Below are 26,800 nucleotides of genomic sequence, written 5' to 3'. Positions count from 1 at the left end.
TTAGACCCATCTGACGGGAAGGATGTGGGTTTCCAGTAAAGCACAGGGGTGTGCGTCACCGTTTGATCAACATGGAGGGCAGAGAAGGCCAAACGCTCCTGCAGAGTGACTGATGAGGATGAGCTCTGGATGATGCTTAGATCAGCCCCTCAATTCATCAATGATTCAGATCAGGAGCATTCTATTCTCCTTATTCATGAGACCACCTTACCAAGAGGGCACTCTGATCCTTGGAAATCTTAACCAGGTCTTACGAGTGCTGATGTGTGTGAGAGAAGTGCTACAGATGCAAAAATAATAATAATATAAAAAAGGCCCATAGTGCAGTTAATCCTTAATCAGATACTATCAGTTAGGCAGGGACTTCATTAAAAAGTCAGTTTTTGCTTTCCTAATGAGCAGACTCTTAAAAAAAACTTGTAATTTTTAGAATTATTTAAAAAATGTTTAAGCCCTGCTGCAATATTAAACTAATAAATTGTGAAGCATGGACTGTATCACATGCATTCGCTTATTTATTCAGTCAATATCGCAACGTGTGCCCTCTTATTTAAAAGTCAAGCAGTGTGTTGCTGTGGATGCAATATGAAATATAGCTCACACTTTTGCCAGTGTACTGCAAAGATAATAGTCTTTCTACAAAGTCTTGTTGCCACTGAACCTTAAGATTAAAGAAAACTTTACCAAGAACCGTGACATGATGAAGGGTGTCTTTCAATTGAGTTTTTGTTGTTGGTTGTGTTTTGATCTCCTAGTGTACATGTGCTCCCCCCTTGTCCTCTCTGGTCTGTCAGTTAACTTCACAACTCATTGGAGGCGTTTTAATTAAAGTTGTGGTAAATGATTAACTCATTTACTCACTGATGGCTGGAAATCTAAAGCTAAATAAAGCAGAACAGATCTAGTTCTGTTCAAATTACTGCTTGTAGTCTGAGCCTTCTTTGCTTACCCACAATGTCAAAACATGTTTTTCATTGTATTCAGTGAGGATCTATTAATATTGCTATAATATACCATCGAGCATTGCACTGTACACAGGACTTCTAGCCACAGCTCACTTGCAGATCTTGACCATAGTTAGGCTTTAAAGTCATGACATAGCAATAAAAAATATGAAAGAAAATGTAACAAAAAAAAAAAAGACGAAACAAAAATGATTATAACAATAGAAACAACAGTAACTAGTATCGATAAATGATAAACCTTTATAAACATCTGTTAAGAGCAAAAGAAGATCATTTTCAGTGATCACAGATTTGCATTTCTTTAAGTAATAATTTTGCCTTGGCATTAAAATCAGTTAATGTAATTCAATTTTATCTTCATGTATCCCCAGAAAAAAAGTGCTGGTTGTTTGTGGAACGACAAGAGAAATAAAGAGATGGTCCATACTAAGACACATAGAGCAGCAATGCATAAAAAATCCAGTATATTCACATGGTGTAAGAGAAGAACAATAATATGGCCTCATACAAATCTGCAGTCGTCATGTAGTACCTAGGAGATGTCCAGTAATAATAAAAATGATAATAATATCAGTGCACAGTTCCTACAATACAAAAAAACTGTGGGTGACTGAGTTCATGAACACAAAATATATATATATTGTTTTTCTCTTTACAAAATGAAATAAAATATCACATGACAATTAACTTCTCAAATTTCCAGAAACCTAAGCGTCTGAAAGTGTGATACCCTCATACACCGCAAGTGGGTGCTGTGAAGATGCAACTGCAGATGCATCGATTGCGTAAACCCCGCCACCCTCCACTTCCGGGTCGGTTTTTTTTGCGGCATAACTCGTGACAGGTTTTTATTTACCACCAGTGCTGGAAGAAATCCGTTAGCGGTATGGAGCCGTACGGACCCCGGATAACTTAAACAGGCCAGTGCGGACATAACCTTTCATTTAAAGGAGCCGTTAGAGACAAACCATGTGGAGGCTCCACGGTTTTGTTGGAAGAGGTGAGAGAAAAGTCGAGAACGCCCCTTTTTCTTCTTCTCTCTTCCTACACTGAAGTCAATTATTATCAACATTTCAGAGTTTACCACGCGTTTATTAACAGAAAACTGAGGTTATTGAAGTTACTAATCTGTTGTACGGAGCTAAAAGCTAGGGTTAGCTCCTGTTGCAAAACTTGCTAATCCATTTATTGTCAATGCTATGGAGACTTACTCAGAGTTCACATACACAAACACTACCTGTCGTGTATGCCACACGCCAACACATCTGGATTCCCGTCTGGATTGCACTACCCACGTCTTAGTTTGCTTTAATTTTCCAAAATTAGCTCATTATCGGATCTAGATCTTCAGAAAAAGGTTTCAGAATAATTATTAAAGGCAATGTCAGTTCTTTAGAAATGCGTTGTTGTTATTGTGGTTTCAGTGCGGTCCAGCTGCAGTGCAAAATCTCTGTCTCTCAATGCTTATAAACAACTGAAGTAATTAGACTGTGATAAGTAAGTTACAGAGAATGCTTTGTAGTTCTGAGGAGACTGTCTCCTAATTACATTGTCTAACTTTCTGCTCAGTTCTGCATCGATATCATGGCAACAGCACCCTGCGACTGTCCCAAAACCACCATGTGGAGGACGAGGTCATCAACAGCTCAGCTGTCCTCTCCACCTCTCGACACCCCCCTGACAACAGGTACTCCTCCTCTCCACGCCTCCTTTCTTCTTTTACCTGTTCACTTTACAAGGCGAGCTTTGAGCATCTCCCTTTGATGTCCAAACTTTATTGCCCTCAAAATGCAGGCCGTATCATCAGGTGACGAAAAAGAACCTTTGAAATAGGGTAAAACCTCAGACTCTGCCCTCATTGCTGTCCTTTCCTGTTTCTTTAGCCCCACTTTGAACCTATTTTGCCCTTGCTGCTGCCCTTTCAGCTGGTTGCATCATCCAGAAGCATCTGCTTTGTGTGTGTGGGTGTATGAACAGTGCAAGTCAAGGAAACACAAACAAAGCCGCCTGCGTTAAAAACAGAATTCATGCAGTGCCTTAATACAGTAGACTGGAAATACAGACATTTGGAAAAGAAAGTTTTCACAGGATTTTGTACAAAAAAAAAACTTAACTGCTTCTGTGGCGGGATGTGGTGAGAGAGTTGTGCATAAATACATGCAGTGAGCTGTAGAAGATGTGAGAGACTGATAAAGTCATACAGAAAACAATTCAAGTTACGGCTGCTAAAGGTGGTTGTACCAGCTGTTGAAAGGATGTACTTATATTTTGACCAGACTGCTGCACAGAATCCTGTGCAAATCTTCTTTTTCTCATTACTCTCTGCTTTGTTTATTGCAGATCTCAGGAAGAGGAGGATGGAGAGAGGAGGAGGAAGCAGAGGACCTTTCAGTCCAAGTATGCTGAGTTTCCGCGTTACACGGCTCTGGATGCTGTGGGATGGGTAAGTCATGTGTTGTTGCATTTAAAATACAAACATGTAACCAAACATATTTCTTAGCATGTCCTGCATCACTTTTTCTGTGTCGTTAACTTTATCAGGAATTACCTTCATGCTCTAGTAAAAAGGTTGTTAGGACACATGTGAGGGCTGCTGTTGATTTAATATATTCAGATGGTAACATTCCTGAAGACAAAAGCCACTAAAATGACTGCTAAACATCAACATCATCAACACCAGAGCTGCACAGTTTGCTGCACACACTGCTGAAATCCACAGTATCAGCACTCAGTGTGTTCTGACTCCTTTAGCGCAGCTCAGTGGTTTCAGTTTGTAACTGCTTTTTAAGCTACAGCAATGGCAGACATCAGTGGGCCAGCAGGTCAGACCCAGCTGTTTACCCCAGAGGACATTTTTCTCTCATGTTGCTGCAGCAAAACAATAGCTGCACTATGCTTTTATCATAATACGTATGTCCACTGTCTCTGAAATCTTCATGTTTTATTCACATGGACCGATTACTCATGAGTTTTAGCTGAAATAGAAACCTCTGTCACACTTGGTTGGCCGTTCCAGGCGAGGGTGCACTACCCCTACGTCTGATGTTCTCATTGTTTGTCTGCAGGGTGCAGCAGCAGTTCTGTTCATGCAGCTCTGCAGGAGGATCCACTCCCAGTTCTCCTCAAGCACAGAGCCCAGTCCAAGCCCCGGAGCCCTGTCAGCCCCTTCCACTCTACACAAGTGTGGCTATCACATCCTACTAGAGATCTGTGAGTTCTTCTGCATTGTTGTAGCTGTGGAGTAGATGTACACGAGGCAGATCCTTTGGCAAAATAGTTTCATACAGTGGACATGTAACCGTTTCCACAAAAAAACCCCACTTCTATCTTTTAACTTGTGTCCTGGCTATTTTGTTGCTTTCGCTCTTTTTGCACAGTATCAAGACATGATGTCCTGCCCAGAGGAAGGAATGTGCTGTGTCTGCAGGGGGTGCTAGAGAGACAGAACCAAGATCAGTCCCCAACTCAGAGCAGTGACAGTGACAGCAGCAGCACACAGGACCATCTCACTGCCATCTCTGACCACCAGAGGGAACTCCTGATCCAGGATGCACTTATACCAGGTTGGTTCTGTGCTTGTCATAGTTTAAAGATTGCTTAAAAGTATCTTTTAAAAAACATTTTATTAGTTTATATTTTATGAAATAGAAAAATCAACAAGTATTTCCTCCTTGACTTGTAGAGGATGAACTCCTGTCAGCTTCCTGTCCGCTGCAGGATGATGCCAGCCAAGACAAGGCAGAGAAACCCGACACCAGTGATGAGGTGAGTCTTCATCATTTAGTTTGTCAACTTTAAAGAAAGGGGTTTTTTTTGTACTTTCAAAAAACAGACTTGACCTTTTGTCTTATCTTTATTATTGTGTTTTTATCCTCTTTAACGTTTCCAGGAAATGTTGTCTGATGAAGAGAGGCTGGCAGCGGCAGCACTGAACCTCAGACGTGTGGAAGACGTCTGCGTTCCTGTTGTCCTCAACATAATTGGTCACTATTTATCAGTGCACTTAAAAAAGAAAAAAACATATATATCAGATAAACTTAACATACTGCTGTTGGAGTCAAATGAAATGGCCTTTGCACGGTTATTTTTTTCCTCCTGTATGTTCCCTTATTTCCTGTTCTATATCTCCTTGTGTACAACAGGTCTAGAAAATGCCAAGAGGGAAAACCACCAGGAAGCTTTCACCTGTTTTCTCGCTGCAGCTCAGCAGGGCTACAGCAAAGCCCAGTTTAATGTGGCGGTGTGCTACGAGAAAGGTAGAGGAGTGAGCAAGAACAAGGAGAAGGTGAGACCCTGGCCATCACTCTTGTAGCAAACAGTTTTGCTTTTGTGGACCATGTAAATGTATAAAATTAAGCATGAATTGTTTACTTCTGATATTTAATTTCCTAATTGCATTATTGTAATATCTCCTGTGATTTCTCTTTAAGGCTCTGCACTATTATAGGCAGGCAGCCGCGAGTGGCCACAGACAAGCTCAGTACCGCTGTGCAAAGCTGCTCCTGACCAGCAGAGGGCACCAGAGTCCAGAGGAGCTGAGCACAGCCATCGACCTTCTGGAACAAGCTGCTGCAGCTGGGCTGACCAAGGTAGAAGTCATGATCAGTTTCTCCCAGAGAACCATTGCAACTCTAGTACATTTATATATTATATTGTGTAATTTGAACAAAAAAAAAACAAAAAAAAACTTGAAAACATTTTCAATACAGAAGAATTCAGCATGTTGCATTTGGAAAAGTACATTTGAAAAATGTAGAAATCAAATAGCTGATAATGTAAATACAATTTCATTCATATTTTTTTCCCTGGAACAAAACTTCTCTGAGAAAGTAAAGCGTTTGTTAACAGGCTGATACTGATACCTCTGCAGGCTCTCTCCACCTCTATCATCTGAGCACTGAGAGTTAATATTCCTTTTTTTTCTTACATTGCAAGATTTTTGCCTTTTAAAATTAAATAAGCTGAAAGCATCAAACAACTGGCTCAAACTCCACCTGGAGTCTTTTTTACTTCTATCTTTAAGCATCTCTTAATTGTTATTCAAGCACATTTACTGCTATCAGCATGTATCAGGGTTTTTGTTTTGTTTTGTTTTTGTTTTTTGCTGATGTTGGCGCTTCCTTATTGAATTAAATCAGCTTTCCATTTCTCCTCTTCAGGCTCAGCTCTGCCTGGCCTCCGTCTACGCCCAGGATACAGTGAAATATGGTTGTAAGTCCATCCAGAACCTGGAGATGGCAGCAGAGAGTGGCGTGAGTGCTTCCTTTAGATGTTTCTAGACTTTAATCAATGGCTTTATCTCAGAGATCGCCTCCCCTTTTAGAGTCGATTATGCTGGAGGTTGTTGGGATATCCGATAGGAAAAGATTATCCCAACAGTCTCCTGGTTTTTGATAATTAAAAAAAATCTGCAGTTACAGATGTTTTGCAACTTTCTGGTGTAGTTATGTTAAAGATTATAATCAATTACTGTTTTTACAATTCGTTTAGGGCTGGTTTTGCTGACTGTACGTTTAAAGTTTGCCCTGGAAGGTTTACCTACTTGAATTGCATGTTTCCTTTTGTTCTCAGGATGACACTGCTCAGCTCTTCTTGGGAAATTGCTATGAGAGCGGCTTTGTTGTGCAACAGAACTTGAGGACAGCTATTACATTTTACAAACAAGCCGCTCGAGCTGGGAACAAGCAAGCTGAGAGATTACTGAGGCCTCCTAATGAAACCTATAGTAAGGATGCAAAAAATGTGCATTAATGTTAGTCACTGCATTGTTGTAGTACAGTTTCAGTGAGCCAAACAACAGTAATAATACTTTAATTTTTATTTTTCTGTCTCCATCTGTAGCAAAAGAATCCGTGTTGCGGTCCATCCATTCAGCTCCATGCTTCTCAAAGACATTTTCTCCTCTGTCAAGCTGTGTCACTCCCTCCACAAGTCAACCCACCGCCCTCCCTCTCCTGCCTCACTCCTGGAGCACCGGGAGCCTCAGCGGGCTCCCATCTTTGTCCTCCGTACCTCTCCATCTCCATTCTCCGAGCACTGAGAGAAGAAGCTGCCAGTGGACTGTAGGAATAGGATAAATACCGAGAGCCAGTCGCATTACAGATTGAGGAATGTATTTCAAAGTATGAATGAGTTTTCAGAAACCTGGGAAAGGTCAAAGTGTGTTCGGTGTGTGAGGTCTGAATCGGAGCGAATTGCTTTTATACTCAAAAAAGAAACAAGTTTTATTTAGTTTTTAAAAGATGTGAGTTATTTTTTTATGTCAGAAAGAGCTGTGGAGCAAAAGGTCTTGGAATCAGAGAAGAAGCCATCTGTCATTTGTTTTTGTACACTACAGTTTTGTTTCTTACAATCTTCCCTCTGCTAAGTTCTCCAGAAATGTGCCTTTTGGGTGGTAGGTTGTTTCCCTCCTTGCTAATAAGGATGTAATCACACACAGAGAGGTATCTGATATCTTCTGTCTACTGCAGACAATAACGCCAACTTTAAACCTCTGAAACTGAGGAAGTGCTTCACATGAATGTTATATTTTAACCTTAAATAATATAATTATGTATTTAGGTTAAACGGTTCAGTGTGGCTTGCTGTTGTAAAAGAAAGACTGCATGCTTGTGATAAACCAACCAAAGGGAAAATTAATGCACTGTGAGGAGGATGTTGTGTTGTCAAGTGCGCACATTAAAAAAAAAGATCCTAAAGGCTGCCTGGCTTCTTTTATCGTTATTTTAATACTCATCACAAAACTGGCTTCAAATTGTAGTTTTTCTGTGTTCAGTGTTGCAAAACAACATTTGTCAGATTTGGAAATGGCTTTGTTGTTTTTTTATCACAGTCAGGTGTGCTCGAGCACTAGAAGCCAAGCATTTTTTCTCAGACTTGTGTATGACGTAAGAGTCGGATGATGTGTGATTCCATTACCTGGGTCGCAAAATAACACCGGCATATTGATTGCGATTGCGTCTCATTCCGTGAACCCGAGCGTCCTGCGTTCTCGGCTCCGATTGGTCGGCTGGCTGAAGAGCTCCACAGCGCCACGCCACTCCGGGATCCTCTGGCGCAGAGAGAAAGCGCAGCTTGGCCGCCTGCGAGCAAGGAGCCGGGCTGGGAGGGTTTATGATGTGATGTGATATGATAATACGGGCGGCCGGCTGCTGTTACGGGCGGACTCGGCAGTTAAAAAGCGGCCGCTGACTTCAGCCCTGCTCACTACTGTGTTTGCGTGTCGTCGGAGGAAAGGCAAGCGCGGAAGCCCCGGAGGCTGACCGAAGCGGTGAGTGGATGTAAATAGATGCTCTCGATGGGATGCGCTCCCCTCCCAGTGCGGCGGCGGTGGTGCTGGTGGTGATGGGGCTAGAGAGACAGAGGAGGGGAGGCTGGATGCTAAAGATTCACTGCGTCTGTTCACATATTAACAGATTATCTTCCGCAATAATGGCATTTACGGCGATCCATCCGCGCATTTCTCTAGATTTAAAGATGGGATGCTAACGATTTGTCAGTGAGGGGAGTTTATTAAGGAGGCAGCAAGAAGCGGGGAGCTAGAATACTCCACCCATGACATCATCGACTTTTTCAAGTTCATTTCCCCTCCTGCTTGAGCTTTCATCTGTTGCACTTGTTTCTGCGCGGAGGAAAGGAGTGCCCACCATAACAAGTTGGTTTCCCAACATATCTATACATATATATATAGATTTAGAAATTATGTCTTAATGTCTAAAGCTATAACACACAGGAAACTGATCTTTTCCTTTTTTGATGACCTTTAGGTGAAAACACTTTTATGTAATCCCCACTATCGGCAACAAATGAGCAAATAAGAGTCATAATCTAACACTTACCTCCAAAACTAGTACTAGTATGCTTTTTCTGTCAATACCTTTTAAAAATTTTTAGCAGTCTCCTTTGTCATCCATGTAAATCTGCTCATTTCCTCACTAACTTTGGTATCACGTTCACATTTTGCATCATCACAACAGACAATGCAGCGGCAAGTATCAGCAGCATGAACAACTAGACTGAGACCCAACTGTTTAATAAGGATCCGCGTTGCTGACCAGCTGCTAACATCTTGTGCATCTCATGAATGACCTCTGCTGTTACACAGCACAACAGATTTATTGAGGACAACAGTTTCACTACCTCCGTGCGTTAACTGTGCCTTCACTGTCCAGCAAACTGCTGTGTCATCCTCCCCGCTTTATCCCTCTTATAACCATCCTTTCTCCTCCGCACACTTCACATATTCTCCTTGCTCCACTTTTATTTAAGCGGCAGAGACCTGCCTGTGCTGTTGTAGAGGAAGAGGAGAAGGAAAAGAAAAGGCCGTAATCTCTGTTTAAGATGATCCAGTTTGTCTGCGGCTCAAACCCGACACAAATATGCATGAAAGGGATGATTTGGAGTTGTGTTGATTCAATCAGTGTATTTGTTAGGATTTTTATATTCAGTAGGTTGCAGCATATTTTGTTGCCATCTAATTTAAGGCTTGTATTGCTCAGATGTCCCATTTTGTGTGTTTTAGTCATATGTTAGTGCGTCTGTATGTGAAACTACAGGCAACAGAATTTAGGACGTAGCATTAAAATGTGGCTTTAAGGACCTGTAAATGACAGTAGAAAAAGAGCATTGCTTGAGACATGGCACAGTCTGCACCTGTTGACCTGACTTGATTGTGTTTATGTCTGAGTCACAGGCGTGAAGAGAGGAGTGCAGGTTCAGCACAAACTGGGTTACAGAGGCGACAACAACCACCCAGAGGGAGGAGAGCAGATAGGGGCCCCCGCATGGACAAAAGTGCACTGTCCGGGGAATCTGCTCTCTTTAACTTACCGCCTCCATCTTTTCCCAAGATCTTGTCAGGCTTTGAAATCTGCTGTGTCTGACTTTTCCATGTTTCTAAGTAGAGGTGCCAGTGATGACTCCAGCATTGTTTGAGATGTGTGCATTTGTGAAAAGATGTTTATACATTAAGATTGCGTGTCCGGGCATGTTTTCCCCGGCCTCTATTAGTTGTTTACCAGCTTTCTGCAGGGTGGGAGCCTAATTAAATTATCTAAAAAGCCGTGTTACGTGTCACATCTTAAGAGCAAGGTGATTTTCTGCCGCCGCTGTCTTTGTTTCTATCCATCTGTCTGCATTCCGCATCACAAAGCTGATCCACCCAGAGATAAAAGAGACACAGCTAGCTAGTTAGCAGGAGTTGGCTGGCACTTCTCCTCCCCACAGACCAGCTTACCGCTCAGCTCGGGCTTTGAATGTCAGTCCTGGTTGAATAAATTGAGGGTCTGACTCACTCCAGATATCATACAAATGCATTCCAGCTACATGACTTTGATGCAGTGTTTCTTTTTAACACTTCAGAAGTGACACCTTGTGTGTAAAAGGGGTGTGAGGCTGGAAGAGGATCTGCACCATCGTGCATTGATCAAAGCCTCTGAGACTGGTCAAGCCACAGGAAGAGAGATGATCAGTTGTGAGGCTGAGGAAATGTGTCAGCGTGATAATGCTGCACATTGAATGGCGTCAGGGAGCAGTTATTCCAAGCAAGCAACGTTAAAAAAAAGCTAAATTATATCATGTTATATGTAAAAGTAATTATTTGGAGAAAGCATGCAAGCAGGAGAGTCCAGAGAAACAAGGATTTTAAAAATAAAATAACCCAGTGACTAAACAATAGGCAGTTGTAGAGTAAGTGGGCGTAAAATAATCTTGCAACCACAAAAAAAGCTCTTAGAATAAAGTGAGTGAGCAGTAAGGCTTCAAGGCTGGTTGATATTTCTAAATCTTTTTATTTTAAAAACATATGTAAAATAAGTGTATCATAAATGTGGTTTTATGTTATGTTTTTGTCAATCCATAGATTATTTGACCCAATAAACCTTTTTAAATTAGACTACATAGCTCAAAGTGCCACATTTGGAAAGACCAAAACATCACCAAGACTTTTTTAAGGTAGCATAGTCAGTGAACCCTTTTGGGGTTGGGTCGGGAAGAGCATCCGGTGTTAAAAATCTGCTGCGGCAAACGTGGCAGAAGCCAAAAATAGCTCCTCTTCATGCTTAATCAATACTGGCAAAAAAAAAACAAACATATAAAGCTGTAGGTCAGGTTATAATGTGTTACTTAACCTCTAACAGGCCATCTCTTCTATCATCAGCTCTATCTCTGCAGTGGTTTTCCAGTCAGCCATGATGTCAGTAAAAACCCCTCCCCTCTCCCGCTCTGGCTCCTCGCCCTCCACCGTTGGTCTAGCGAATCGCAGCGGGGCCTCTGCCACCCCTCCGACCTCTCTCAGCCTTCGCTCGTCATACAATCAGCTGCTTGGACGAGATGTCATCAAGGAGTCCATGGAAACCGGAAGTTCGGCCACCTTGCCGAAGAGCCGCCAGAGGTACGCGATGACCAGCGTGCGCAGCGCCATGGGGATAAGTGACAACTTGGCTTTGCTGTCTAAAAACCAACCTGTAACCAGAGGACGCGGCCTTCCCACCAAGTCCTCCTCCAGCTCCGCCCTTTACTCCTCTTCTTCCTCTTCCTCGCTGTTTAATACAACTAACCCAAAACTGGCGAAGAATGGCGCCAACATGCAGAGACGAGCTGAGAGCCAGCAGCTGGAGCTCAGCAGGGCCAATACAGAGGGCAAAATTGACAACGATCTCATCAATAATCCCACTTCAGACTGGCTAGAATTTGAGAAAGATAACTCGCAGCTTCCGCCCTTTCGAAGAAGGACCAAGAGCTTCTTGGAGTACCATGGAAAGGGCTGGGATCTGGACCTAAACCAGGGAAACAAAGAGGACAAGGGGGAAAAGAAGCAGCAGCCCTCCCCAGAGAAGGAACAGCCTAGTCCTGTGAAAGAAAGGGAGAGTCAGAAGGAGGAGAAGGCCAGCAGCAAGCAAACCTGCCAGGAAGAGAAGGAGGAGGTTGAGCCGGTGGCGGAGGAGGATGAAGAAAAGGATGAGCCCACACCGACACCAAGACAGCCACTGCTACCTGTGGTAGTCGAAGCCCCTCTTTCCTCCACCCCTTCTTCTTCTAGTAACAGCCCAGAGTGGGTTCCAGACAACCACAACCACCTGCAGAACCAAGTTGCAGCCCAGGTCAAAGAGGAGCTCTGCGCCCAGGTTCAGGCTAGCCCACGCAGCCCTGCAAAGCCTCCCCGAAGCACCCAGCCCCGGGTGATCAAGGTGGAGCTACACCCCAACAACGAGAACCAGTTTCTTCAGCAGTACCCACCCTCTTCACCTAAACAGGCCAGAGCTGCAGAGAAGACCACGCCTACCAGGAATCGGGCGCTCCCTCCTCAGCCTGAACCAGAAACCGGCCTTCCAAAAGTGGGCTTAAGAATGGATCTCACTCCCGAGACTCCATCAGAAGATGAAGACTCCAGTTGGACCACCCTATCTCAGGAGTCACCCTCTCCACTGACTCCAAAAGAGACAGGTTCAGTATATATCTGTGTGTGTGTGTCTGTGTGTTTGTCTTGCCATCTGATCGTTCCCTTGAAAAATTTGCATATCTGTGTCAGCCTTTAATCATGCCTCAATTACACCTTCCTTTCATTCCTCCTCTCTCTTCATTTCTCTACCTCCTACAGACTGTCTGATCTGGAAATTTACCAAAGGCATCACATTAAGCAAGCAAGTCACTTACTCCAGTGAAATACTGCTGGAACCTTTAAGCCCCCTGTAAACCCCATGTGGTGCAGAGCGTGATTAGGATGGGCATAATGACAGGATAGTGCAGATAGCAGTTTGCAAAAATGGAAGATAATTCAGGAAGAAGAGAAGAGGAGGGCTGGCTGTAGTAAAATATTATTGTAGAGTATAAAGCACAAGTTCAGGGACAGGCTGACCACATCTATTTTGTGTTATATATGTGTTTTTATCATGTTGTTTTTTTTGTTTGCTTTACTTTTGCAGAGCCCATCTGTGTGTAATACTATCTGAATGATAGTATGTGTTTATTTGTCACTGTCATCCTGCAGCAGATGTATGGGTTGAAGGGGAGCTGCCCCCAGGCTGGCGGGAGATCTCAGACTCATCAGAGGTCTATTTTTGGCACGTGCCCACCGGCACTACGCAGTACGACCGACCTGTTGCCTCAAGCAAACACACCGTTTCTAGCAATGATGACGAGAATGACCCACAACAGGTCACACAGGACTCCCTTAAGCCACCCAATGAGGTGAGGCGACCCAGAGAACTAAATAGACTTCAAGAGTAAAAGCACGTTTAAAAGTATAACGAGATCTTTTATGTATAAGGTCTTAACAGCATTATGTATCTTAACGCTCTCAGTCTGGATTTAATTCTGCTGAATGTTAACCGCAGCAAACAGATGTAGATGCAGATGTTTAAATGTAATGTATTAATGCAGATATTTTTAAAAAGTTCCCTACGTTTTCTTTGAGAGAAATTTATGTTTAGATGTTCACTATATGGGATTTTCGTCCTTTGGAGATGTCAACCCACAGCCTTCTACATAACAACAAGCAGATGCTGATGAACAGTAAGATGTGGTTGAAAGGTCTGAAAAAGCTTCAATTTACAAATTTATTAAAAAAAAAAAAAAAAAGTTGCTTTTTTGAAAAAGTCCATGTAGTGGTTTGTAAAAAAAACCCAACGCAAATTAAAAGACAGGCTTTACCATCTTCTGTGTTGTGTTCAGAAAGAATCCTCCATATCTGAAAGCTGCTGCTGATCAATGATGTACCTTCCATCAACAGTCTGTTTGTGCAGCTCTGTGTCTCTCACCCTGGATCCCTCACGGTCTCTCTGTCATCACCCATCTGTCTCTCCCACAGCGCCCCAGCAGCCTGATATCCGACAGCTCCGTGGAGCCGGTCCCCTCGCCCTCTGGATCCTCCCCCTCCCCTTCCTCCTCCTCCTCTACCCCTTTCAATGACATCACCTCTTCTGTACAAAGTCTCAACACCACCACCACCTGCACAGCCACCGTAAGTCACAATTATTGAAACGGTCTCTTTTTTTATTTGAGGAGAAGTGGGTTGTTTAAAAATACAAAGATTTATTTCCTTTCTGAATATCTGTTTTTTTTTTTTCATGCTCCAGGATCTAAAGGACTATCCAGTCTATCCTGATCCCAGTCTTAAGGCATTTGAAGGAGCTACTCTCCGCTATGCTTCACTCAAGCTCAAGTAATAGTCACAGACATACTCACACTTAGTGCTACAGACTTTCTTCTTGTGTAGCAAGGACTCAGTCGTGATATTTTGCGTGTATTCAAGTGTAAAATGTGATTTTAATGTGGCTGTTATTTTAATCCCTGATGTTTCTCTGCAGCCCTCCTGCCCAGCTAGAGACAGTGGACCTTAACAGCACATTCTCTGATCCGGAGGCAATGGTGAGTTCAAAACAACAACATATAATAACACAGGCTTTATAATGGCATCTGAAATAACTATAATATGCTGGGATTTTTACTAAATAAAAATGCTAACTGAATAGAGAGCATTCTTTATAGTTTGATTATTTGTTTTCTTGTGGTTTACTATAGCCAGCAGGGACGAAGTTACAGGCATTTACAATACAGTTAAAGGCCCCAAAACAAGTAATGTCATTTGTGAGGAGGCTTATGAATAGCTTACATTTGTGTGTGTGTGTGGTTTTATTTACACTTTAAAAACTTTAACCTTTCAAATACTGCTAATGAGAGGAAGTCACCAGGCACTGCATGCAATGATGTAATGCACCTGCTCCTTGCTCTCTCTTTCTGATTGCTGCAGTGCCACGCAGTGGTCACTTCGTGAACTGACACGTGGTGAACGCATTCACAGCAAAAGTATTTTTAACTGCCCCCCTGTGGACGAATCTCACGTACACATGCTTAAGCATAGAGATGCTGTGATGCCTGAATATAAGAGCAGGCAGCCTAATAGTCTAATGGAAGGGGATGCTACTTAAAATGTAACAATAGAGATAAAGAACAACAGAGAGAGCAGTCTTTTGAGTGGAAGTTGTTGGCTCAGATGGAAAAAAATTGAGTATATTACAGCAAAACTATTTATATTTATATACCCCCCACCCCCACCCCATTTATATACCTCTGAGGGAATTGTAGGGATTATGATATGGACTTAGAAAGTGTGAAAGTTTATTGAGGAAGAAACCCAAAGGGAATTTCATGGCCAGTGGAAAAAAGATTGTGCGTGTGGGTGTGTGTGACAGCTTAAGAGATGCCTCCTCTCCTCAGCAGAAAAGAAACCTCCTTGATATGTTAGTGAGTGAGGAAGAGAAGAGAGGATGGTGATAGCTGCTGACCTGAGGCAATCAAAATTGCCCCCCCCCCCCCCCCCTCCCCGACGCACACACAGTCTTTCATAGTTTATGTGTTGCCTTTCACGTCAGGCAGTTCTCAGTTACTGCTGAGTTGTTCCTGCACACTACACTCTCCCACTGTAAGCATTATTAGATTAAAGCTGAAACTTCTGTGTGTCTCATATTCATGCGCTGTATGGGTTTGTGTACCTTGGTTAAAATTTAAATAAATGATAACAGTAATTATTGAAGTGTTTTGTGCACCTTTGGTTGTACTTATAATAAGATTATAACCATCATGTTACATCCTGAGATCTTTAATCATGGCAGCATTCAACAACAAGAAACACGAGCACTTACACAGGTTTTAAATAAACAACCAGAGTGCTTAAACTTATAAAATGATCACCAAACATATCCAGTAAACTTGATCATGACAGTCTGTGGAGTGACATCCCGGACCTCACTCGTGTGCTGTAGTTGTGCACACACGTACACATATTTGTTGTGCTGATTATTAGCGATATCACAGAGTCTGTGTCTCTTCCAGTCATTTCCAGTGAGATCTCTGGGCTGGGTGGAGATGGCCGAGCAGGATTTGTGTGAAGGGAGGAGCAGCGTGGCTGTCCACCACTGTATCAGACAGCTGTCCTACTGCAGGAGGGACATACGAGACTCAGCCGGTGTCTGGGGAGAGGTCAGTCCAAAAGAGATCAGCTCAACATACAGTACATGTTTATGAGTCAGTTTTGCTGGGTGTCAGTGGAGAACCAGTGTTACTGCCGGCTGCTTTGTACATCGATGTCCATCAGTTTATAATTTTGTGCTATTAGACATTTGTTTGAAATGATGTCACAAATAGTGCATAAATTAAATTATAGTGATGTGTGTGTGTGATGTGATTGTTGACCATGAAATCATAATAGTTCCTTGAGTCCAACTGAAAAGGCCTCGCAGGCACACACTGTAGGAAGAAGGTTTATGAGTGCACAACCTCTGATGTATATGTGAAGTCAGTGAACTGTTGATCCTGAAATGGCTCTTAGAGCCGGATCTTTGACGTGAACGACGCGAGCCGGCTCCTTATCACGAGCCGTGTTTTTTTTTTTTTCTTTCTCTCACCCTCTCTCTCTCTCTCTCGCACTTTTTTTCTGCTTCACTCCGCATGCGAGCCTTGTGCTTTGCGCCGGGAAGAGGGGAGGGGGGGGGTAGTTACACTTGCAGTAGCACAGGAACAGAGCGGGAGGGAGAGACAGAGAAAGAGAGCCAGGGACAACAACGTCACATTAGAAAGGTATAGTAATCATCCACAACTATTTTCAGTTGCGGATGATAAAGGATTCAGAAAGTTTATTCATGCGGGTCCATATGACAGAGAATGTGCATCTTCTTTTTGTTTTCATATTTTAATTTATATTTAATTGTGTTGTGGTTTGCAGTGTTTTGTGTTGTTTCACTTTAAATATGTTTAAAAGGAAAAAGCTGAAAATTTAAATAGTTCAAAGTTGAAATGTGAATAGTTGGTTTTGTATTATATGATTTATTTATTACATTTCATGTGGAGTGAATAAATACAAGTATATTTACGGTGGCCCCTAGAGACAAAGCACGTACAAACTTCAAAACATTTACGAACTCTGAAGCACGTGGTGTGTGGCAGTAACAGGTAAATTAACTTTTTTTTTAATTATTTGAATATATATGAGTGCTTGTGTATAAATGCACAAACAATGCACATATGCTTTCAATTGTGTAATTAAAGTGATCTAGGTAGCTCTGTTTTGGAAGTTCAGTTAACTCTAGAAATGTGTTTTGGAGTTTGTATGTGTTTTGTCTCTAGGGGCCACCGCATATATCTATATATAAACATATATAAATAAAACCACTTTTTTTTTACATTAGTAATTCCTTTTGTGCATAATTTTATATTATTGTTATTAATAAATTAATTAAAGCTGCATAACAACCTGAAGAGCCGGTTTGGAGCCGAAGGAGCCGGCTCTTGGGATGGGATTTCCGATGGGATTTCCGTCTCTTTTTAGAGAACCGGCTCTTTTGGCTCGGCTCACTAAAAAGAGCCGGCTCCTTCGGCTCCGAACCGGCTCTTTTTAGTGAGCCGAGCCTCTAAAAAGAGCCGGAAATCCCATCACTACTGGCTATATTTCATTGAAAATATTTCCCTATAGTTTTCAAAGTACTGTCAAGTTGTTTTTTTAAATCATGTCGCAACAAATTATATAACTTACCTCACAAAAACCTCTGGCTGGCTTGTGGATGACAGCACTGATGTATCCTTGGTTGCTATCTTGCAGGGCAAAGGGATGCTTTTAGTGCTTCAGGATCGCATGTTAACTCTTGTTGACCCTGATGATCGCAGCTTGCTCCACTCTCAGCCAATCAGCAGCATCCGTGTCTGGGGTGTTGGCAGAGACCATGACAGGTAGGGAGGACATTACAGAAATCTTTACTGAAACCATGCTGTTCTGTTTTTATAACTCTTCCCCTGTGGAGGCGATATTTTGATGAGCTTCCCTGATGAATTTCAATAAACATGTGGTTTAACAACCATTAAAATAGTTTCAAGGTTTTCCAAAGGGTAACTGCATAGGCAAGGGCCACCCTCACTCACTTCTGACACAAACCCAGTAATCTTGTTGTATAAGCAGCCCTGAAATATGACAGAAACTGTTCAGTTAAAAAAGAGTTTCAAGGGTTACTCCTAATAGACACGAGTAAAGAATTAATGACTGACATTCTTAGTGAAACAGACAAGAACCCACACAAACATGTTGAGCAGATAAATCCTTCTGTATATGTGCAAACACACAATTTTATACGGGAACCTTTTAAACTGCATGTGTGTAAAACACTCAGGAGTTTTAACTAATCACTAGAGAACAGCATCAGCCTTGTTATTATTCAGTCTGTATTTTCACAGACTGTGCTAAAACTCCACAATTATTCCTAATGCTTCACTTCCACACTGAGGACCTATGGGGCCTTTAGTCATTTGGCAATATCCCATAGTCTTGGTTTTCACTTCTCAACATTGAGCTGACAGTGTGCTGAGGGCAGCGTAGCTGCTAATAAGGGGAGCTGGCCAAGCCCTCATTGATATGAGCCGCTCTGGGTTTCCATTAACCTGCATATTAACCTATACACTCGTGTGGAAACGTTAGCGCTGATGCATGGCATGCATGGATTTCATATGTATGAGACACGTATGTGCATTTGGAAGCTTAGCACAGACAGAGCAAAAGTCTTGTGAACACAAAATGCTAAAAATCTAAGCACTTTTTTTTTTTGAGGATTTACTTTAAAGATGTGTCAAATGAAATCAAACGAGAAGATGGGCTGGAGGTTTCAGTCCAAGAAACGGTCGGGTCCTGACATGTGTAATCAGCTGTTAAAGAATCGGGTGAAAATGGAGTTTAAAATAGAGTCTGTGTAAAAGGCTCACTCGCACTCAGCCATGCTTGTTACCCCCTCTCCTTCTTCCTGCCTCAGTGTCTCTCTGTCTATCTTATTTCCGTCTTTGTCTTTTAAGTACTGCTCTAGTCTCTTTCTCGCTCTCTCTCTTTCTCTCTCAGAGCATCCCTCTTATCCGCCCACTCTTCTCCATCCCTCCTGTCTTCCTCCTTTTTGACTTCCCCCAACAACAACACTACAGCAACATCAGCTGTATGTGTGCGAGTGAGATAAAGAGAGTGAAATAAAGAAAGCAAGTCCCTCCGCCCCTTCCATCTCTGAGGATTGAGAAACTTTCAGTGGCTGTCTCTCTCAGCGGTAATGGATAAAGCGTGTAGTGGAAAGAGAAGGGGAGGGTCATCTCAGGATAGCACTCCTTCTTATCCTTTATTCCCTCTCTGCATCTCACTTATAACATTACAGCTTCCCCCCCCACCACCACCACAGCTCTTTAAAATCTGCAGGGTGCAGTCTTGCATTCCTCTGCTTGGTTTTAGGCTCATGACTTTTGGATGTACCCCAATCAGAATGAAAAAGTCAGAAAAACTCTTGCTCTCATACGTCACAAAAAGGAGAACATTGACATTCACTCTATTAGATACATGTTCATACATAAGTAACTAAAACAATATTTTCTTCAATGCTTTCGATATCCATTGAAGAAGTAAAGTGCTTAGCATGTGGTCCAGGGGACAGGATGTGAAGCCGCTTTCATGGTGATAAGTTGTTTGGGACTGATGTGAAAAACTGGATAGCTTGGCCTTCAAACCAGCACAGGGTGTTAAAGCTGAGAACAAACAAGGTGACTCAGAAGATATTTGATGCTCTGGAGCCACATGGAGCTTTTCCATGTATGCAGCAAATTGTTTTACAGCAACCTGCATTGCAGTTTGTGCGTGTGCGATTGTATCTGAGATTATTTTGCCACAGGTTGGAATTTTTGCTCTGTTAGTCCTGCCACTAGAGTGCACTGTAATCAAAGCCTGGTCGTGGAGAGAAGCCGCTAGCTTGCAGCTGAATCCTCAAAAGTATATGTGAGCACCCCTGCTCCTGTGGACTGTGATGATCATTTTCTCCCGGGTTGATTGTTTTAAACAGCGCCTGTTAAACAGCAGTGATAGAACAATGAAAAACTTGGTTGTTCGTTTTAAAGCTGTGATTTTTATTTATTCTTGTAGGGGTGTGCTTTTTCTGTCACTGCTGAGTGATTAATATTTTTGCATTTGTTAATTTGCTCAGTTATTTTGTGACAGTCTTGGAGTGATACTGTGATCCTGTGAAGCGTTGGCGAGATGTTGCTGACGTCAGCTTCTTCGTGTCATGTGTTGCTTGGTTATTCTTCTTATTTTTAATGTTATGTGCTCTGTCTAAAAAAAAAATGACTGACACACACAAAACCCTAACATTAACCACATCTAATCCCTTTGTGGTTAAACTGGAGCCAGGTCTGATTAGGGTACCCTTGTATAGAAGCAACTCCTGCAGGGAGGTTTGAAAAGTCTCCATAGAGCTGAGATTGTAATAGCAATAACAGGTTTTGGTAGTCCACTATATGTTTTGTATGATTGGCAGCTCAGTGTGCTGCCTAAGTGGTTGACTTACTTGCCTGCACACTGTGTGTGTTTAAAGTCAGACTGGTAATATTGTTAACTGACTGAAGCTGGTAGGCGGTGAAAGACATGCAGAAGAGAAATGTATTTCTTAATTATGTTTAAAAGGCCATAAATTGACAGGGAAAGAGGAGGAGGCAGAGGTGAAAGATAAAGGCTGTTTCTGAAAGCATGCATAGAAGATAGCTCGCACTTTGCTCTCTCTCCATCAGCTGTCTCTTTCTTTAACCATCAATCTGTGGAATATTCCCAGTCCTCTCCCGAATGTTCGCTCTCTCGCTCTCCTTCAGCTTGATTCAATATGAATGAGTCCCCCCATCTCATAAGCAGGGCGGGACGATGGTAGAGGAGGGGTTAGCGCTTCGATGAAGTCATGAGGCTATATCTGGAGCACTCAGCAAGTCTGACCGCGTGCACGCCCAAATTGCGCGTGCGCGCTGTTCGCATTTATGTGTATACATGCGGACTTGAACTGATGAAGTCATAGGTCTAAATCCGGAGCGCTCTGTTTGTGTGTGATGGTGAATGAGTGGGTGTGCATGTGTTTCCCCCCACTTTTCCCATCCCATCTTTCTGTCTGTGCTATTTCCACTCTTTGTCTCCAGCGCTCTTTCTGCCTCCCTCCTGTGCCATTGGCTGCACAGCTTTGCCTCTTCTTCTTCTTCTTCTTCTTCTTCTTCTTTCTGACTCTCTTTCTTTGTCCTGCCACTGCACTTTAGTGGGGTTGAAGCCCCCCCTTTTTTCCCAGTTTCACTCAGGCAAGAGAAGGAGAGACAAAGATAGGACGAAGGCGAGAAGATACTCAAGACAAACAGTGAGAGAACGGGGAATAAAGCGCGGCACTGCTTTTGAGAGAGTGTGTCGGGAATGATCAGCGTGATGGGAAGCCAATAAGAAAGGGAGAGAGGCATGCTTCCCTGCTTGCACTTGACACAGCAGGACCTCGCAGGAGACTCTCCGGACCAGGCAAGCAAAGCGAGGGAAGCCGGCTGTAGAGGAAGATAGAGAGAGAAAAGGTGTAGCGGAAAAAAGTGGAGGAGGAGTGGGAGAAGGAAGGGGGAGGGGAAGAAAAGAGGGAGAGGAGAAGGGGGAAGAAGCCCCAGAGGATTAAAAAAAAAGGATAAGAAGAAAAAGAGAGGAGGCAGACAGGAAGAGATTTACCCTGGGGTACTGCTGCGAAGGGGCTGTAGCAATGTCACCGCGGCGAAGGAGCTAACGAGGCAAAGAAGTAGTTGTCGGTAACGGGTCGAGGATGCCTGCTTGTGTGAGTACTCTGATCTGTAGTTCATTCAGTCCTCTATTCTCCATCTATCTATCCATCCATCCATCCACAAAGCCATCTATACACTTACAGTGACCCATTACCACCTCTCTTTCCACCTTACTATCACCCTCTCTAGCCTTTCTGATGATTTCTAACTGCTCCGTTTGTTTAAAGGACACAGCACACGTCCCTTGGCCCTACTTTTTCTAATTAGCTTTCCCTTGATTTTTTCCACTCATTTACGTCTCAGCTTCCTGCTGTGTGTTTGACTTCAAGCTGTGTACCTTGTCCCTCTGACTCCCTCTCTCTCTCTCTGGCTTGCCAGCAGGTGTAGGGATGCAGGCTGTTGGCAGCAGGTTTGCAGCCAGAGTCACTGAGACAAGAGCAAGACATTCATTCAGGGAGTCAGATGAGAAAGAAAAGGCATAAGAGCAAAAGAGAAAAGAAAAAGATGAAGTAGGCAAAGGAGGGATGAGAAAGACAGGATTAACGGGTTTGGATACGCTGCAGGGATTTTTTTAAAGTGTCTGTCATGGCTGTTTGGAGCTGTTTGATATGTGTGTGTATGGGTGTGTATGCTTGTGTGTGTGTATTCTGCAGACATATACATCATGAGCTTAAAACTTAATTAGTTTAAATACCTAGGTGTGTGTGTGTGTGTGTGTGTGCATGTGTGTGTGTGTGTGTGTGCATAGCAGGAGCTACTATATGCATACAGGGAATTTCCCTTTCTCTCTCCTAGCAGAGGATGAGGAGGAGAAAGCGGGATGAGGGATGAGCAGGGAAGCACTAAGCGTAGAACAAAAAGCCACAGAGAAATGATTTATGGCATCAGAGAGGCCCTGTCTTCTTGTTTTCGTGTCCTTGGCATGTGACACTTGTTAGGATTGAGACAACGCCGTTGAAAACCCAATAATGTACGTTTTTAATAGTATCTTTGCGCCAGCCTGCTGTCTATGTCCCTTTTTCTACTATTTAAATGAACTAATGTTACCTGTTTTCACTAATGGCTCAACGGCAGATGCTCGAGTTCACACCCACACACACAAGCAGAAACATATCATACCAACACACTCCAACAAATGCACACTGATTCCACATTTCATTCATATTCATTAGTGGGCAGCAGTGAGACCCTGCTCGCCTATTCCCTCCAGCGCTCACTTATTTCCCCCACTGCTTGACCTTCTATGGACAGGCATGGCATAGAGAAGAGAAGAAAAGAGAAGAGAAGAGAAGAGAAGAGAAGAGAAGCAAAGAGAAGAGAAGAGAGCCCGTGTATCATAAATGTTTTAATGCTGAACACACTCTTGCGTTCTCCTCCATTTATGTCAGTGAAATGAGTTTGCATGTGCGTGTTTGACTTTTCATATCCGCTCTTCGAGCTGTTTCAGTCATGATGCCCCAGTGTAACCACAGCCTGTTTGCTGATGTCAAGGCCTTTGTGGCTTTAATTAACATGCAAGACCCCACTGATGGCCCACAGGGACAGAGCCCGAACACCTAGACCCACTCGATAGACGCCAGAGTGATTGATGACCTTTCCTCCCCAGTCCTGCACCGATTTGAGCCCTATGCCTACGTCTTTCTTTCCCGGCAAGTCATCGCTCCTCTGCGTCAGCTCCTTCCATTTACCCACAATCCATCACTCCCACTTCTCCGCACACATACACGCAGCCCTTGTCAGGATGTGTCCACCCAGCCACCCAGGAACCCTCATTCTCCAAAGGGTCATTATGATGTTGTGTCCCCTCATCTCTCTCTCCAACCCACAGTCCAATGTCTCACACACACAGACACACACACGCATGCATTCACACAGACAGAGAATTACAAACAATAAGCTTTACAAAAGAAGCTTCCTTCATTCTCTCTCAGTTTGCTTTTTCACTCTCTGTGTTACATTAGCATTGTTAGGCACACCTGCTGTAATCCCTGTCTTCCTGACAGATTACTCCTCCTGTTCCCCCTATAGATTCCCTCCCTGGCCCCGCCAGCCAATAAATCTCCTCACAGATAAAACTCTCCCTGGTCCTAGCCATGGTGGGCACAGATGCGAGCTGATGTTAGCTGATCATACAAGGCTGAACGCAGCGGGACCCTTGTGCAGTCAGTGTCTGCCTGTAGCTCTTCCATTTATTCAGACTACAGAGACTGTTTAAGCTGAATATATTTGAATACTTTAACACTGTTTTGTTTGAGCCTTTGATTACGTTTTCAGCCGGCCTGCAGCAGACATGTCTACAATGATGACTATATCAGGTGGTAAATTAACCCCCTGTCATTTATTTTCAAAGTTTACACATTTAACGTTTCTTAGAAATATTACCTCAGCTCCCTCTAATCACAAAAACTCAAAGAAATGATTTAAAACCTCGAATTGGTAAACATGTTCGTGGTCCACTTGATTTGATAACAGCACTAAGCTGAACATTAAATGGATAATTGGTCGGCTCTGAAAGCTCAGAGTCTGTTTCCCTTGTTGCTTGTGTGGACTTTTACAAGCCAACTATAAAGGAACCCTAATCAAGTATAGTTTTAATTGCTCTGAAAATGTAACAGCATTTAATTGTACAGCTCAAATAATTCAGGGGGTATGTAATTAACGATTATTTTCATTATGAATGAAAAATTATTATTATTTTCTAAAATGCATCATTTTATCTACAAAGTGCCAGTAAAACGCTGGAAAGTGTTCTTTATGCCCAAAAAACCAAACAAACTTTAATATTATATGAAACAATTTCCGATGGACTTTCTAATCATTTCAATTATATCTTCTATTAGGCCTTTTAGTTAAATTACAACAAATATAGCATTAGTAGTGTCTAACATCACAACTGCTATTGATAAAAGCATCCAGGTGATTTTTTGTTTTTCCTAGGGAGAGAATATCGATCATTTTCCCTACTGAGCTTCTTGTTGTTTGCAGTGGTGATGGACAGGCTGACAGCTACACAAAGCAATGCACAGTACACGAGAGAGGTAGAGAAAAGTGTAGACAGAGTGGAGTGGGCGGAGATGAGTGCAACGGGTGACTTGTGACAGAAGGCTAGCAGTAAAAGGGAAAGAGAAAGCGAGACCTGCTATAATGTATGGTTTGGAGACGATGGCACAAAAAAAGGCAGGAGGTGGAGCTGGAGGTGTTAAGGTGTTTATTGGGAGTGACCAGAATGGACATGGATTAGTAATTCAATTTATCAGATGGACAGCTTAGGTTGGCCAAACCTAAATATGGAGCTGGCAGGCAGGAGGAAACGAGGAAGACCACAGAGAAGATTGATGGATGTAGTGAAAAAGAACACACAGAGGGCTGATGTAACAGAGGAGGATGCGAGGGATAGGGTGAGATGGAGGCAGATGATCCACTGTGGCGACCCCTAAAGGGAACAGCCAACAGAAGAAGAAGAAGAAGAACCACCTAGTCTTACTCTGTATTTTTTCGCTGGTTTTGCCTGCCCCACCTGCAGTGGCTCTATGCCCCACCAGTGGGGCCCATGCCACAGTTTGAGAACCAATGATTTAAAGAGCTAGATCTCAGATATTTCTGCCTGCAGCTAAAAAAGATGGGAATGAAATAGTGATGATCCGTTCTTTAAAAAAATAAAAAAAAAAAATCCACTTGAAAAATTCAACAGCAGCAACATTTCTTTCCAGCTGAACACAGCATCCTGTATCTTTAAAACAACTATCTGCATTGTGTTTGCTCCATTGAGGAATTCAGCAAATCCAGTGTACACCAGTTTACTATATCGCATGTGCAGGAAATGTAGTGATTTATGGCACATGCAGCTAATTGGGTTACATGCAAATGATCCAAACGGCACAGTAACTCCACTGCACTCGTCACCGAATCCCTGCGCTCTCTCCCACACTTTGTGACACATGTTGGTAGGGTACATGAAGAGGGGCGTCTCACTGATGTGACATCTCACTGAAGCTTTGTCGAGAATATTGCGCTCATGTACGAAAACACACACACACACACGCACGCACGCACCCGCTCACATAGTTGCACACACCAGTGCATTCTGATGTATAAATGATCAAGAGCAGAGAGAACAGCAGGACATCATTTTCCCCCTGCTCTCTCGTCCACCCAGCATCCCTCTTTTTTCCTCCCCCCACTCATCTCTTGTTCCCCTCTCTCTCTCTCTCTTTCTCTCTGTCTGTCTCACCCACCCACATAACTCTACTCTTAAATATGTAATGAAAAATGACGAGTGTTGACACACGGGTACTGTGTGTGCTCCCTCTGCATGTTGCCCCTCCTTCCCTCCCTAGTTTGCCTCTCTGCCTCAACGAATGCTCGGATTTGGGTCACAAAGCTGCATCAAAATAAACCGGGGTTTGCGTGTTTTCCTTCCTCTCAGTATAACATTTTTTTTTTTTGCGAAGAGAAATTGGTCTCAAACGTATTTTGAGTTATCCTTGTGCTCAGTCATTTAAAACCATGCTGTATATAGTGCCGTATAGAGTGTATCCAGGGGGGAAATGTCTGAGCTGTAATCAAGGGGGGAGAAAATGTTTATTATTTAGATGAAAAAAAAAAGTCTTCCTAGAAATTACACCCCTCTGTAATCCACTCTATATGACCCGATTTTTATTCAGCACTTAAACGCAGCTTTTATGGATATGTGTGAGCGTGCACATATTTATCCGCCAAGGCAGAAGACGCTCAAATATTTTTTGTATGCGCAGAAAGCCGTCTGAAGATCTGTGAAGTTGGCGTTCTGCGCGTAAAATATTAATAACCATTCAGATTGTCATTTGCGCATTTGTAAAATGTTTTACATGTGTTCAGATTGCTTGAGGATGAATCAAATGCAGGCGTAGCTGCTGCTGTAAACAACATCAACTGGCTGCTCAATTCGCACAGGCAGCGCCGTGCGCCGCGTTCGCTGCTTAATACACCGTAGACAAGAGTTTTATTTTTATTTCGACTTGATTTTGTCCCAGTTTTTTTGCCGCCTCTGGCAATATTGGTGATAGTGTGTTCTTGTTTCTCTGCCTGTGAGTGTGTGTATGTGTGCCTAGAGAAACAAGGAGTATGTGTCATGTGGTACCTCTGATGCAGAGGAGGTTGGAGGGGGGGGGACTCAAGCCCCGGGTGCTCGTATTGCTTCTCACCTTGGTGCTGTAAACAAGTTTACGGTGTAGGATGGTAATTACGTGCAGACATTTTACATTAGGCTCTAATGGCTGTGGGTCATG

The 26,800-nt window shown here is 42.9% G+C and overlaps 2 protein-coding genes across 2 annotated transcripts in view; both read left to right on the top strand.

The window, feature by feature from the left end:
• Nucleotides 1-1,772: 1,772 nt before the first annotated feature.
• On the top strand, nucleotides 1,773-7,654 carry dele1 (DAP3 binding cell death enhancer 1). The gene is made up of 12 exons (XM_006781433.3): nucleotides 1,773-1,965; nucleotides 2,535-2,652; nucleotides 3,306-3,408; nucleotides 4,031-4,175; nucleotides 4,343-4,528; nucleotides 4,648-4,730; nucleotides 4,855-4,948; nucleotides 5,108-5,250; nucleotides 5,396-5,554; nucleotides 6,125-6,217; nucleotides 6,537-6,690; nucleotides 6,807-7,654. The coding sequence occupies exons 1-12, from the start codon at nucleotides 1,935-1,937 to the stop codon at nucleotides 7,040-7,042; spliced, it is 1,545 nt and encodes a 514-aa protein (XP_006781496.2). The 5' UTR covers nucleotides 1,773-1,934; the 3' UTR covers nucleotides 7,043-7,654.
• A 336-nt stretch (nucleotides 7,655-7,990) lies between these two features.
• Nucleotides 7,991-26,800, top strand: part of apbb2a (amyloid beta precursor protein binding family B member 2a) — a 37,434-nt gene continuing 18,624 nt past the window's right edge. The window contains exons 1-8 of the mRNA XM_087849699.1: nucleotides 7,991-8,235; nucleotides 11,122-12,407; nucleotides 12,952-13,151; nucleotides 13,771-13,923; nucleotides 14,039-14,124; nucleotides 14,270-14,330; nucleotides 15,795-15,941; nucleotides 17,557-17,684. Coding sequence (XP_087705825.1) covers nucleotides 11,153-12,407; nucleotides 12,952-13,151; nucleotides 13,771-13,923; nucleotides 14,039-14,124; nucleotides 14,270-14,330; nucleotides 15,795-15,941; nucleotides 17,557-17,684 — 2,030 coding nt within the window. The 5' untranslated portion in view covers nucleotides 7,991-8,235; nucleotides 11,122-11,152. The remainder of the gene's footprint in view (nucleotides 8,236-11,121; nucleotides 12,408-12,951; nucleotides 13,152-13,770; nucleotides 13,924-14,038; nucleotides 14,125-14,269; nucleotides 14,331-15,794; nucleotides 15,942-17,556; nucleotides 17,685-26,800) is intronic.

This window comes from Neolamprologus brichardi, chromosome 2 (genome assembly GCF_056152115.1).
Source record: "Neolamprologus brichardi isolate AB-2024 chromosome 2, ASM5615211v1, whole genome shotgun sequence".
Classification (NCBI taxonomy): domain Eukaryota; kingdom Metazoa; phylum Chordata; class Actinopteri; order Cichliformes; family Cichlidae; genus Neolamprologus; species Neolamprologus brichardi.
Note: the sequence above shows the minus strand (reverse complement) of the source record. Positions and strands in the feature narration are given on the sequence as shown.

Bases quoted from the DNA above. Each gene is read 5' to 3' on its own strand.
- dele1 (XM_006781433.3), top strand. From the start codon at position 1,935: ATGTGGAGGCTCCACGGTTTTGTTGGAAGAG. The intron at 4,949-5,107 runs GTCACTATTTAT...TGTGTACAACAG, and splicing joins TGTTGTCCTCAACATAATTG to GTCTAGAAAATGCCAAGAGG. The intron at 6,691-6,806 runs GTAAGGATGCAA...CTCCATCTGTAG, and splicing joins GCCTCCTAATGAAACCTATA to CAAAAGAATCCGTGTTGCGG.